This window comes from Terrapene carolina, unplaced genomic scaffold (assembly GCF_002925995.2).
Source record: "Terrapene carolina triunguis isolate 2854851 unplaced genomic scaffold, T_m_triunguis-2.0 Scaffold714, whole genome shotgun sequence".
NCBI lineage: Eukaryota > Metazoa > Chordata > Testudines > Emydidae > Terrapene > Terrapene triunguis.
Window position 1 is genome coordinate 1,946,643 of NW_020665065.1, and position 13,173 is coordinate 1,959,815.

A 13,173-nucleotide genomic window follows, 5' to 3' on the forward strand; every position below is an offset into this window, starting at 1 on the left:
CCTCAGATTTGCCATCTAAAAAGAATGGCTCAGGTGTGGGAATCACCACACCTCGCATCCTCTGCAGTGAAGACTGAGGCAAAGAGTTCATTTAGTTTCTCTGCAATGGCCTTGTCTTCCTTGAGTGCTCCTTTAGTACCTCAATCATTCAGTGGCCCCCACTGATTTTCTGACTGTCTTCCTGCTTCTGATGCACTTAAATATTTTTTTTGCTGTTAGTTTTTGTGTCTTTTGTTGCTCTTCAAATTTGTTTTTGGCCTGCCTAATTATTCTTCTACACTTGACTTGCCAGAGTTTATGCTCCTTTCTGTTTTCCTCCGTAGGATTTGACTTCCAATTTTTAAAGGATGTCTTTTTGTCTCTAACTGCATCTTTTACTATGTTCTTTAGCCATGGTGGCATTTTTTGGCTCTCTTGCTGTTTTTTTGAATTTGGGGTATACATTTAGTCTGAGCCTCTTTTATGGTGTTTTAAAATAGTTTCCATGCAGTTTGCAGGCTTTTCACTCTCTGGACTATTCTTTTTAGTTTCCATTCAACTAGCCTTCTCATTTTTGTGTAGTTCGCCTTTTTGAAGTTAAATGCTAGTGCGATGGGTTTCTTAGGTAATTTCCTCCCTAGAAGGATGTTAAATTTAATGACATTATGGTCACTATTACTGAGCGGTTCAGCTATATCTACCTCTTGGACTAGATCTTATGCACCACTGAGACTAAATACAGAATTGCCGCTCCCCTTCTGGGGTCCAGGACTAACTGCTCCAAGAAGCTGTCATTAATAGTGTCTAGAAATTTTCTCTCTGGATTGCATAATGAGGTGACATGTTTCCAGTCAATATGGGGATAGTTGAAATGCCCCATTGTTATTGGCTTCTCTGTTTTTGTAGCCTCTCAAATCTCCCTGTGCATTTCACAATCACCATCCTGGACAGGTGGTCAGTTGTATATTTCTACTGCTATACTCTTATTATTCAAGCATGGAATTTCTGTCCATAGAGTTTCTGTGGTGCTGTTTGATTCATTTAAGATTTTTACTACATTTGACTCCACGCTTACTTGCACATGGAGTGCCACTCCCCCCACCAACATGACCTATTTCGTCATTCCGATATATCTTGTATCCTGGTATTACCCTGTCTCATTGGTTATCACCATTCCACCAAGCTTCTGTGATGCCTATGATATCAATATCCTCATTTACACGGCGCTCAAGTTCACCCATCTTAGTATTTAGACTTCTAGCATTTGTGTACAAGCACTTATAAAACTTGTCAATACTTAGTTGTCTGCCTTAGTTGTCTGATGTAATTGAATGGGGACTCTTGTTCATTTGACAGTCCTACCTGTACTTTATCAACTTCTATCCTCTCCTCTTTAATAGGATATAGAGTATCCCCTTTAATAAATCCTTCCCTATGGGATGTGTCTGTCTGACCTGTTGGCTTTCCTCCAGCCCTTAGTTTAAAAACCCCTGTACAACCCTTTTAATTTGACATGCCAGCAGCCTGGTTCCATTTTGGTTTAGGTGGAGCCCATCCTTCCTGTATAGTCTCCTCCTTTTCCAAAAGGTTGCCTAGTTCCTAATAAACCTAACTCCCTCCTTCGAACACCATTGTCTCCTCCACACATTGAGACCCTGCAGTTCTACCTATCTACTTGGAACCCTGTCTGGAACTGGAAGCATTTCAGAGAATGCTACCATGGAGGTCCTGGACTTCAATCTCTTACCTAGCAGCCTAAATTTAGCCTCAAGGACCTCTCTGCTACTTTTCGTTGTGCCACTGGTTCCTACATGTACCATGACCACTGGCTCCTCCCCAACCCTGCATGTAAGTCTGTTTAGATGTCTCGAGAGGTCCGCAGCTTTCACACCGAGCGGGCAATTCACCATGCGGTTCTCCCGGTCATCACAAACCCAACTATCTATATTTCTAATAACTGAATCCCCTATGACTATTCCCTGTCTGGAGGGGTATCCTCCGTGTGAGAGGATCCCATGACATCATCTGGAAGGAGAGTCCCAACCATGGGATCGCTGATGTGCTCCTTCCCCAAGTCTTTCATCTTCCTCAACTGTCCAGAGGCTGGCAGCCTGGGGCAGGACCGCTCAACTGTCCTGGAAAGTCTGTGCTTCCTTAGCTCCTCCAGTTCAGCCACTCTGATCTCAAGAGCCCGTACTCAGTCCGGGAGGGTCATACGCTGCTTGCACTGAATGTGCATATATGTTACCTGCCCACAAGGCCTGTCATCCTACATGCTGCATTCAGTGCAATAAACTATACAACCCCTACTCTGCAGCTGGTCTTCTGTCTGCATCATTATATAGCAGATCTGCTGAGTCCCAATCCAGTGCCTTAACCAGAGGACTGTCCTTCCCCTGCAACAAAATTATGAATGGAAAACAATGTTCCTGCTTGTGTCTCCTACAGTCAGACCCTTCTTACAGCCCAGATTAGGCCAAGTGGGAGTGGCGTTTCCTTGGCTTCTGCTAGGGTGTTGCTATCCACATGTACTGTGGCTGGAGTCTTTTAAAATGTGAAAGTAACAAATGGGAATGACTGAATCTGGCAAATGACCAGAAGGGTTTGTGCAGGGAAGCTGGGGAGGGGAGATCCTGGCCCTTCCTTCACTGTCCCTTCCTCTTTTAGGGGAGCAATGATGAAATATCTGAAAACGAAGAGGAAATGGAGGAGAAATCTGAGAGCGAAGGAAGTGACTATTCGCCCAACAAAAAGAAGAAGAAGAAGCTCAAAGAAAAGAAAGAGAAAAAAGCCAAGCGGAAGAAGAAAGATGAAGAGGAGGAGGATAATGAGGAAGGAGGTTTAAAGGTACCTACAATTAGACTGTTCAGGACCTAGCACCCCATTAGTCGGGTTGTTTCTGAGAATGGGAACCTTAGGGCACCTCCCTGTTACTCTCTCTGAATGCGAGGATGGGCTGTGGCAGCACAGCTTGTGGGAAAAGGCCAAGGGGGCTGGTTTTTACTCTATCCTGCACTTCCTCAGGAGGAGTTTCATTTCAGTCTCTGCCCATATCCCTACCTGGGGGTCTGATCCTGCAGGGAATGGAGTGCTCCCACTCCCACACGCTCCCAGAGGAGCCGAGGGCACTCGGCACCTGGCAGGATTGGTGCTTGGGAGAGCTGTGTGAAGGAGGAAATTCTGTTTCATGAAGGATTTGGAAATTTGGCTTCGTTCTAAACTGGAGCAAAAACTAAAAATTTGAAATTCTCCAAAGAAAAATTCTGACTTTTTTTGTTTGTTTTGGGTTGATTGAAACATTTTGTTTCAGTTTTGACTTTTAAAAATGCTGCATTCTATTACAAAATAAAAACATTTCACAGTGGAAAGCCTGAAGGGTTTTGTTGTGACAATGTTGAAATGGAACATTTCCATATTGCCAGAACTTTCCCCGTTTTTTCCAAACCAGAATTCCAGCGAAATGGATCTGAGTTCGGGAAGCGTGTCAGCATCGATGGCACTGGGTATTCTGGTGGGAAATGATTCTTCAACCAGCTCCAGCCCCTTGTCCCTCTGTTAGTTTGGCTCTTAGCTGCTCTTTGGAGGTCTCTGTTGCACAGTCACCAGTAGTGCCATTGAGAGTTGTGTTTCATTTGTGTATCTGGTTCTGTGGAAAAGCAGATGAGAGACAACTCTCTGGCTCCTCGGACACTGATGTTAAAACAGCCTTTGCTTTTCAAAAAAATCCACTAACACCGGGGTCATCCCTCCCCCAGGTGCGGAAAAGCAGCAGCACCCAGTGAGTCACTGGAGTGGACTGGGGCCCTTGGGCTGTCACAGCTACTAGCAAATGGATTTTGCTGCAGTTCCCATTTATGCATTTGATGTGCCCACAAATTACGTTTTGTGGTGACACTAAATCTGTGGAGACCTCACACTGTGGTGGGGTTAGGGCAGCATTTGGAAGGCCCTGTATTGTTTTCAAGCTAGGTACTGTATTCGTTTACTAAGCACTTGTGCACGCTCCGTCTTTTAACCTACAGAAACAAATCCCCATGTTGTGGGAGTCTAGGAGTAGCAGTATATAAGAGGCGTGGCTGCGCACCGCTCGTTCGTAGCACCTCAGTTATTTGCATTAAATGTATCCCTTTGTAAATCCATAGGAGCCCAAGAGCTCAGCGCAGCTAATGGAGGAATGGGGCCTGGATGATGTGGATTATATTTTCTCAGAAGAAGATTACCATACTCTGACTAATTACAAGGCTTTCAGTCAGTTTCTCAGGTAAGAGGCTGAGCAGTGGAGCATTGTGCGTATGGATGGGGATCTGTTTTGTACTTGGTTACTACCCAATCGAGTTGATAAAGCCAGGGCATTAGAATCCTAATTCCTCACCAACAGAAAACCAATCATGTGCAGTTTACTGACATTCTGCCAGACTGCACAATCAGCTCCTCCTCACGTGCAGGATCTGGGCTACAATCTCTGCAGAGACTCCAGATGTATCCCAAGTGGGGTTCTGCTCTCGCCCATAGCCAGCTGGACTCTAGGAGGTCACTGTTTGCTTTGAGGGCAAGTTTGGATGCAGCAGGGAACAGTTGCAATGTCCTATCACGGTGCTATACAAGTAGTAATGAATTAGCCCTGGCTCCAAAGCATTCTCTTTGCCTGTTTAAGTTTGCTGCCCTGGTGCATCATCTATACCTTGGTGCTTCACCACATGTATCTGAGAGTTGTTCTTCAGGACACAGTTTTCCAAGGGGTTTCATTGCAGGACTGGTTGGAAAAGGCAGAAATATTTTCACAAAAAAATTTGCCCAATTTTTTGTTGTTGAAAATTGTGAATATCCCCCCCCGGCCTCCGGCTGCTCTTTAAACTGGTTGAAAACGATCAAAGATTTTTTTGGGGAAAAAAAAGTCATTGAATATTTGAACATTTCCCCTCTCTTTCCTTGCTAGGGCAGTTTTGGTTTCTACCATTTTCAGTGCATCTGTTGCCAGTGACTCTTCACAATCGGTGTCATGCATTGGCCACTAATTCATGTTACGCTTTTCCCTAGCGCGTGATGAGTTAAAACAATCAGACAGCAGAGGAGCCCTATTGACTGGTGGTTTTTCCTGCCCCGCCCTGCAGGCCTCTCATTGCCAAGAAGAACCCCAAAATCCCCATGTCCAAGATGATGACAGTGCTTGGTGCCAAATGGCGAGAGTTCAGCGCCAACAACCCGTTCAAAGGCAGCTCGGCCGCGGCGGCGGCGGCTGCAGTGGCTGCAGCCGTGGAAACAGTCACCATTGCACCCCAGCTTTCTGCCAGCCCTCAGCAGTCTGCTCTGCCCATGGCCATCAGGAAAGCAAAAACCAAGGAGGGCAAAGGTAACGGGCCAGGCAGGAATGAATGGCTAACCAGACAGCTTGGGTAGATCTTGCATTGCATAAATGATACATTTACTTGCAATATATTATTTAGCCACTAGATGTGTCCGTGTGCTACCAGACAGGGTGTGAAGCCTGGTAAGCAAGGGAGACAAAGCTGGAAATTGAGCTGTGGGGAAACTTGTGTGTCTGTAGTTTGTATTTGTTTTCTACAATAAATGCCACAGATGAACTGTGATTCCTTATGTCATGACCGATCATGTTAGCAGGACCATGGAAGATTGTATAATTTGTATCCTATTTTAAATAAAGCAATAATCATAATATTTCTTAATGTGATACCTGTGTCACAAAGGATCTCAAAGAGCTTTATAAATATTCGCTAGTGAAATCTCGCAACCTCCTGGAAAGTGCATTTTCAAGCTGGTGTGAATTTGCAGGCCAGTAAGATCAGGACTGAGGGGCATTGGAAAATCTGTTGGGGGAAACTCAAATGGAATAGTAGGGGTGGTAGGATGCAGGGCAGGACATTGGCAGAGCAGATGTGTTCTGTCTGTATGCCTCTGTAATATTCAGCAGTCCGGCCGGTGCATTCCATCTGGACTGACCTAGGACGTTCAAGAACAGTCAAGAGACCACAATAGAAAAGATTACAAAAATAACGTATAAGGTATTTGATTTCCTAGAAGGCAGATGGAAGGACACTGCCTTCAAACCCCATTTGCAAGCACAGGGCTGACCATGTTAATCTACAGCAGCTCCTATGGAATTGATCTCATTTTTATTGAAATGAGTTTGTTACTATTAACATTTTCCTGCTCCTGACGGCAGAGACGGGAGGCTTCCCTCAGCGTTCAGAAAGGGCTTCCTGAGTCATTGGAAGAAAAAATGGGGAAAGGGAAGAGGGAGAGGAATCTCCCTTTGTTCCCACAGTGTTTTTCTTCATGAAGTTTCTGTTCCAATTATGCAGCAATCAATTCCCAATGCCTCGAGAGCTTTGAAAGGAGCAGCCCAAGAGGCTTGGTGCTGGTTGCAACAGTTTTCCTTTCCCATAGTTTTAGTGCAGCATCTCTCAGTCCACTTGGTTGATCTTGTGGGAGGAAGCTGTCATCTGTCTCCCTGGCCACACCCCCAGAGGTTAGTTATTTGCACCCATCTCTGCAGTATCTGAGCTGCAGTCCCTTTCCTGGCCCCTGGGAGGCAGGCTGCACTCTTCCCCCAAATGCAAAGCAGTTAAATATGAACCCTGGTTTATAAGTGAAGCAGTTGGCCATCCCTTAGTATTTGCTTAGGGTTCCCACTGTGGAGCCACAGAGAGCCAGGAATCCAGGGGAAAGAAGCACTTTCAGGGAAGGAGACATGCTGCTTTCATTGCTCTGCTCTTGCATTTATAAAAGTTCAGTGAGGAATGTGTGTGAAGCATCATTTTCAAACAGGAAGGAAACTGTAAAAATGTAGAGCCTTGAACGTGGGACCTTCAGCACCAAAGCACAGGCCTTTGCCTCTTTAACTAAAGGAGTCGCTCTGTTAACGGGTAGCAGTATTAGGCACTTATCCTCTGTGTGGATTCAGTGTGCGTGGGGGAACATGATGTGATAAGCTAGAATGTTACACAGGCAATGCAAACACTCAGAAGATACTTGAACGAAGGTAAATTATGAGCGTTGGGATTTGGGGAGAATGTAGAAATCAAGGTGTCCATCATTAGAACGTCAAGAAAATCTTTTTGTTCATTTAGGTCCAGGAGTGCGGAAGAAAATCAAGGGCTCCAAAGATGGGAAGAAAAAGGGGAAGGGGAAAAAGATGGCGGGCCTGAAATTCCGGTTTGGAGGAATCGCCAACAAAAGGAAAAAAGGCTCCTCAGTAAGCGCTCTCTGTCTTTAAATGGTGAATGTTGGTGCTGGTGGAAGGTGCTGGGCGGGCAGCCCTGGAGATTGGAGTCCTCTGTTTCCCCCCCAACATTTTGGGTAGTGGCCGGGCAAGCTTCTCCTGCCTCAAGCCCCATTCGCAGATAGGAGAAGGGTGTTCAGTTCTGTAGCTCATTCAGTTTTGGCCTCTCGCTGCCAAGAAGGGAGACAATTAATGCCAGTTGCACTGATGGGTATTGGATGTGGCTACTTGTCCCACAGAGCTGGGCTGTGACCATCAACCCATTTCACACAGGGGGAAATTCACTCCTGTGCAGAGAGGGGCCAGCACACAGTCTGAGCAGTACCAAGGGCTGGAGTGGAATTTACACAGGGCATTGGCCCTCTGCACTGGCATGCATTTCACCCACTGAGAGCGCCGGGGAAATGCTGGCAGTCCCTCTGCACTTGGGCCTGGGTTAGGAAATCTTAAAATCTCATTTGCGTTTCTTTGTTAGAAACCAATCTTTGCTCAGTGGGTATTCTTTGGAAGAGAACTGCATCCAGGCTCACGTTCCTAGAGATGGCATGTTTGGGAATTTCTTCCACTAAAATCATAGAATCAGTTTTAATACTTTGCTGTGGTGAGTTCAGTGATAACATAATTTCAGATTTCATTTGCAAATAAACTCTTTAGGGCCTGCCCTTGTACTGAATGCATGTCAGAGAGAATTAGCAAATGCTTTAATTCTATTACCATATCTAGCCTGTGATTTTTCCAGCACAGTTCCTGGAGTAGACGACCATAGGAATAAATGGAGGGACAAAAAAATCTGTAATACAGTTTGCATGCTGTGCACTTGGCAGTGTATGAATATCAAATGTATGCAGAGTATTTTAAAGAATAAATCTTTTAAATAACTGTTGAATAAGGACAGAACTCCTGTAGGTCTTGATAATATTGATCAGAATCCCATTAATTCAGCCTTACTGGAGTTCACTAACCCTCTGGATCCATTGCACATAATATAATCAGTTTGTAAATTACTTTTGTGCAACAGAGATTCAAGTGAAAGAAGCGTTTTTGAACCAGCCCACTGCAGTAGTTTTCAATCATAAGCATTGAATATGTGGAAAATTTTCAAAAGTGGGCCCTAGATTTGTGCATTCACATTTTCAAGTGATGCTAAAAGCTCAGAGTTGCTCCCACGGTTAGTTAGAGGACTAAGTACGGGGTGTGTGTGAATCAAAGCTTTGGGGAGATGGGCTTAGGGTCCAGAATGAGAATTTAGACATGTTAATTTTAGGTGTGATGTCACAGTGTAAGTTTTAGCTCATTTAACTATTTGCAAAAAAAAAAAAATCAACTAAGTAGTGAGTGTGTGACTTTTTGTGTGCGCGTGCGCATGCCGGGGTTACAGCAGACTGAAGCAACGGGGGTGTGTGTGCCCTCACCGTATCGGACCTGGAGACGTAGTGCAGCCACCCAAGCGAGGGAGAGGAGGAGAGCTCCCCACTTTTAGCAGAGGATGTGGTAACTTTGTTTCCCCCAGCCCTGCTCCCCCTCACTTTAACAGACACACATGCTTGTTTAGTGCTTTTCCTGGCAGGGGCTCTTCTGGTTGAGGCCTGGAATTCTGAGCCCTCATTGTGTCTGATACGCAAAGCTCCTGTTGGCTGGATCAGTCTTGTTTTGTGATCCAGGCAAAATCTGAACTGTGCTCAAATACAGTATCTCATGGAGCTACTTTTCAAGGGCACGAGCCAACAGCTCTTTACCTGCCAGGCCCTGGGTGAGGATGCTGCATTTCTCCTGCAAGACTAAACCTGTCTAGTTGCCTGTGCTGTGACCCCGACTCACCCAAGCCGTGCCATTGACTCCAGTGAGGGGTGCAGGGAGTAGCCCTAGTGGCTGAGGTGTTCTATCAGACCATTGGGCCTTCTGGTCCAGTGTCCTGCCTCTGGCCAATCCCCGGTGTTCAGGGGACACCGAGCCGTCCCAGAATGACCCCTGGCTGGTTGTGCAGTGCACTCTGTGCATTTGTGAAGGTGTTGTCAGAGACCGCCGGGGCGCCCAGCCTCCGGCTCTTGTCAGGTAAGTGGAGAAGGAATTGGACTGTCGCCTGATTTAAATGGCTTGATTTGCACCCTTTAAATCTGCACTCAGGGTCTGAATCTGTCTGCTCCCTTCAGCGGCTGCTGGAGGTGCCAGTGAACAGGCCTGGCAGCCTCCCTGCAGCGCTGAAGGGGAGAGAGCATTGTCCTGCAGAGACCAGTGGCTCGACACTGAGTCCGAGAGATTGGTGTAACACATAACATTTACTTTGTGACACACTCTCATAACCTCTGCACCGTGGCACCAGGAGCCGTATAAGCCTGCGTGGGGCCTGTCCCTAACTACTCAATGAGCCTGCAAGCTTTGCCGCTTGCTCTCGATGGGCTCAGCCCCGAGGCGCTCGCTCCGTGGGCTGTGTTCTCCCCGTGCATTCGCCCAGCCTCGGTGCTGTGCTCCTCCTGCCGCAAGGACTGGCCCTCTGGCAGCGGGGGACGAGAGGCCAACGCTTTGCCTCTGTGTGGTTTGATTTCCCTTGCAGAGTGAAGAGGAGGAGCGGGAGGAGTCGGACTTTGACAGCGCCAGCATCAACAGCTCTTCGGTGCGCTCCGAATGCTCGGCGGGCTTGGGGAAGAGAGGGAAGAGGAGGAGAAAGAAAAAGAGGAGTAGGCCATTTCTTTGTACTCCGCTCCAGTTCTGTTTGGATTTCCCGCTTTGATGTGTGCTTCTCTGGTCCCTGGAGCCCTGTGTGGGAGCTTTCACTGCAGCATCTGACCCTGGCTCCGTGTGGGGGTGTGTGCGGGCGAGGGGCGCCTTCATTCACACCCAACGCAAAACGCCACTGCTGGCTTGTGTCTCGCCAGGGCTGTGAGCAGCTCCCGTGCTTTCAGCACTGCCGCGCAGCCCCAGCACAGCCTGCTTTGGAGGGAGAGCCCTGTCTGCTGGCCTGGCATTGTTCCCCTTCCATGGAAACGGTATTTCCGGGAACACGCCACCAGTAAATTTAGCCTTACAGTGTGGCCAGCCACGCAGGCCAAGGTGTCTAGCTGACATTTGGGCCATAGGGGAGCATGAAGATGTGAACGAGATTAGGGTTTTTTTGCCTGTGTTAAATGCCAGAGTAATTCGCAGGGCGCATGCTTCATTCAGCCTCACGGACATGCCCTGGAATAAGAAATGCATGCAAGCAGCAGGACAAGGCACGCAGCAGGGTATTGGATCAGACGTATCTATCCGTTTTGGGATACCATTGAATTTTTTAGCGACACTTTCTCTGCTTCATTGCTACTGAAAAAATCCATAAAGGTCCCTTTGGACTGAACTGCCCAGAACTGTTCCACGGGCACCGGCGCGGCAGCTTCTCTCTCCGCCCCCGAAGGACTCCAGGAGCGAAGTGTACGACTGGTTCCCCCCACCCTCCCGGTCTTCCATTAACTGCAGCAGCTTGGCTCCTCCCCAGCTGTTGCTGGCTCAGCACAGCCATCTGCTCGATGGCAGCACCGGCCCTGCGGTGCTCTCCGCTTGGGCCGTCATTCTCTCTTGTAGTGCGACAGAAAAGATCCTTTTCCTTTTATCTTCCGGCCTTGCTCAGCACGAGATAGTTCAGATCCAGAAATTCCAAATATCCTGTAGCTTCTTCTCTTCACCCTCAGGTTATACTTCCAGTCAATCAAAGGGAAGCTTCTGGATGTGGGGCTGGAAGCTTCTGCTGGGATAGGAAATGAGACTGTCTCACCCCGGCCATGCGTAGTCCTGATTCTCTGGGTTTGACATCTTACACCGGTGAGCGCTGAGCTCACGAAGACTGGGACTGGCCCCTCCACCAAGACGGAATCTGTTTAGTCTTTTTGTTTGTTGTTCACGTTGCAGCAGTGCATGGAGACCCCGTTGTGCGAGGTGCTGTACAAATACCTAGTGAGAGGCAGACTCTGCCCCAAGGAGCGTATGGTCTTAGTAGATCAGACTGACAAAGAGAGGCTCATTATCTTCCCTAGTTTACAGACGAGCAGTTGTGCACAGAGCGTTTCAGTGACTTGTTCCAGGTCACTCAGGGAGGCTGTGGCAGAACTGGGACTTGAAGCCAGGTCTACTGAGTCCTAAGCCAATGCCTTAACCATAGAGCCATCCTGCCCTTCCTTGTCCCCTGCTGTACCCGGTTGGAGGAGCTCCTGCCTCTGAGTCTAGCACGCACACAGGGAGACGAGAGTAGTCCAAAGAGGAAGAGTCCTTCTCGGCTGTGTTATTGTTGCATGGTACATTTGCAGTTGATGGTGATGGTATCTGCGGAGGTTTCTCTGACTGGCCTCCCTTGCAACCTCTCCAGGTTCTGGCATTCTCCATTGAGAGCCTGAAGGAACCAAAGGAGGATACAGTGTGGAGAGAGAAAGAGAGACAGAGGTGAGAGGATGCTGTGTGCAAAGACCCAGATAAACTGATGCTGAGGGACAGAGAGGTAGGGGAATGTAATAGATGGGGACTAAGGTGGAATGTTCTCTTTGTTTCCTTAATTTCTCTTATAAAAGGATTAATTATATTTGTCTCATTTCCTCCTGGGAAAGCATGTGATGTCTGCTGCTTCTCTGACTGTCCTGTGTGTCCCTTGTTCTAGTTGACGAAGGGGATGGATATGAGACCGACCACCAGGATTACTGCGAAGTCTGCCAGCAGGGAGGGGAGATTATCCTGTGCGACACTTGTCCTCGCGCCTATCACCTCGTCTGCCTAGATCCTGAGCTGGAGAAAGCGCCGGAGGGCAAGTGGAGCTGCCCTCACTGTGTGAGTCACTGCGGGGTTGGTTTGAAACTGGGTAACTTTGCTGCTGAAAATCAGCTTGGGACCTAGTTGGGAGCACTAACAAAATGAGGGTGGCTCTTCTGCAGAGAGTAGCGCTCAGAGTTTTGTATGTCCCACCCCTCGCGGCACATGGAATTACCTAAATCACAGCGGCACCCTGCCCAAAAGGAGCCTTTGTTTTGTAGTTGGTGCCGTGTGATCATTGGCTCTGAAACCATGTCCGGGGCCAGAGTGGCAGGACTTGTCTGTAGCCAAACTGAGCTGCAGTGTTCACCAGAGGGGTGGCTTAGTGGAGCTAAGATTCAGGTTGGAAATGGCCTTGGCTCCCTGGATTCATGGATCCAAGTCCCTGGCAGGCTGACTTAGCGTCTCAGCCTCCTCAGGCAGTTCCTACCCCACAGGAGCGCCTGCAGCGGAGTGTTCGGGTGCTGAGGGTTGAGACCTTAGCCCACAGGGGGAAGTGCCCAGGTGTGTTTAGACACGTATCAGATACATCGGTGGCCTATCCAGTGCCCCGGGGGTAACTGCTCAGCACTGTGCTGACGCCTCTCCCCTAGGAGAAGGAAGGGATCCAGTGGGAGCCGAAGGAAGAGGAGGAGGAGGAGGAGGAAGGAGGCGAAGAGGAGGAGGATGATCACATGGAGTTTTGCCGTGTGTGTAAGGATGGCGGGGAGCTGCTGTGCTGTGACACCTGCCCATCTTCCTACCACCTGCACTGTCTGAACCCGCCTCTGCCGGAAATCCCAAACGGTGAATGGCTCTGCCCGCGCTGTACAGTGAGTGTTACCAGCATTTGTCCTGCCGCCCCCAAGGAGTGGGGCTTAGGTTGACCTGAGGGTTTCAAAACTAGAAGCTAGAATCAGGGTAGTCAGCTGCCCCTCTCTGAGGGGCTCTGCTCCCACCCCCCTCTGATGTGCCCACCATCCCATGCCCTCTTCCCCGATGGGCCTGCCGTCCTGCCCCTCACTTCCTGCTCTGCGGAGTCTGTCATCCCCCTCCCCGGCTGCCTTTAAGGCAGTGGCTCTCAAACTTTGGTACTGGTGACCCCTTTCACTTAGCAAGCCTCTGAGTGCGACCCCCCTTATAAATTAAAAACACTTCTTTATATATTTAACACCATTATAAATGCTGGAGGCAAAGCGGGGTTTGGG

The 13,173-nt window shown here is 48.3% G+C and overlaps 1 protein-coding gene across 3 annotated transcripts in view; it reads left to right on the forward strand.

The window, feature by feature from the left end:
- The window catches only part of CHD5 (chromodomain helicase DNA binding protein 5), an 83,061-nt gene that overhangs the window by 23,643 nt on the left and 46,245 nt on the right, over nt 1-13,173 (forward strand). For all 3 annotated transcript variants that reach the window (XM_026659981.1, XM_026659979.1, XM_026659980.1), the window contains exons 2-8: nt 2,647-2,826; nt 4,122-4,240; nt 5,091-5,329; nt 7,068-7,192; nt 9,771-9,894; nt 11,838-12,004; nt 12,580-12,798. In XM_026659981.1, the coding sequence (XP_026515766.1) occupies nt 2,683-2,826; nt 4,122-4,240; nt 5,091-5,329; nt 7,068-7,192; nt 9,771-9,894; nt 11,838-12,004; nt 12,580-12,798 (1,137 nt within the window). In that variant the 5' untranslated portion in view covers nt 2,647-2,682. The remainder of the gene's footprint in view (nt 1-2,646; nt 2,827-4,121; nt 4,241-5,090; nt 5,330-7,067; nt 7,193-9,770; nt 9,895-11,837; nt 12,005-12,579; nt 12,799-13,173) is intronic.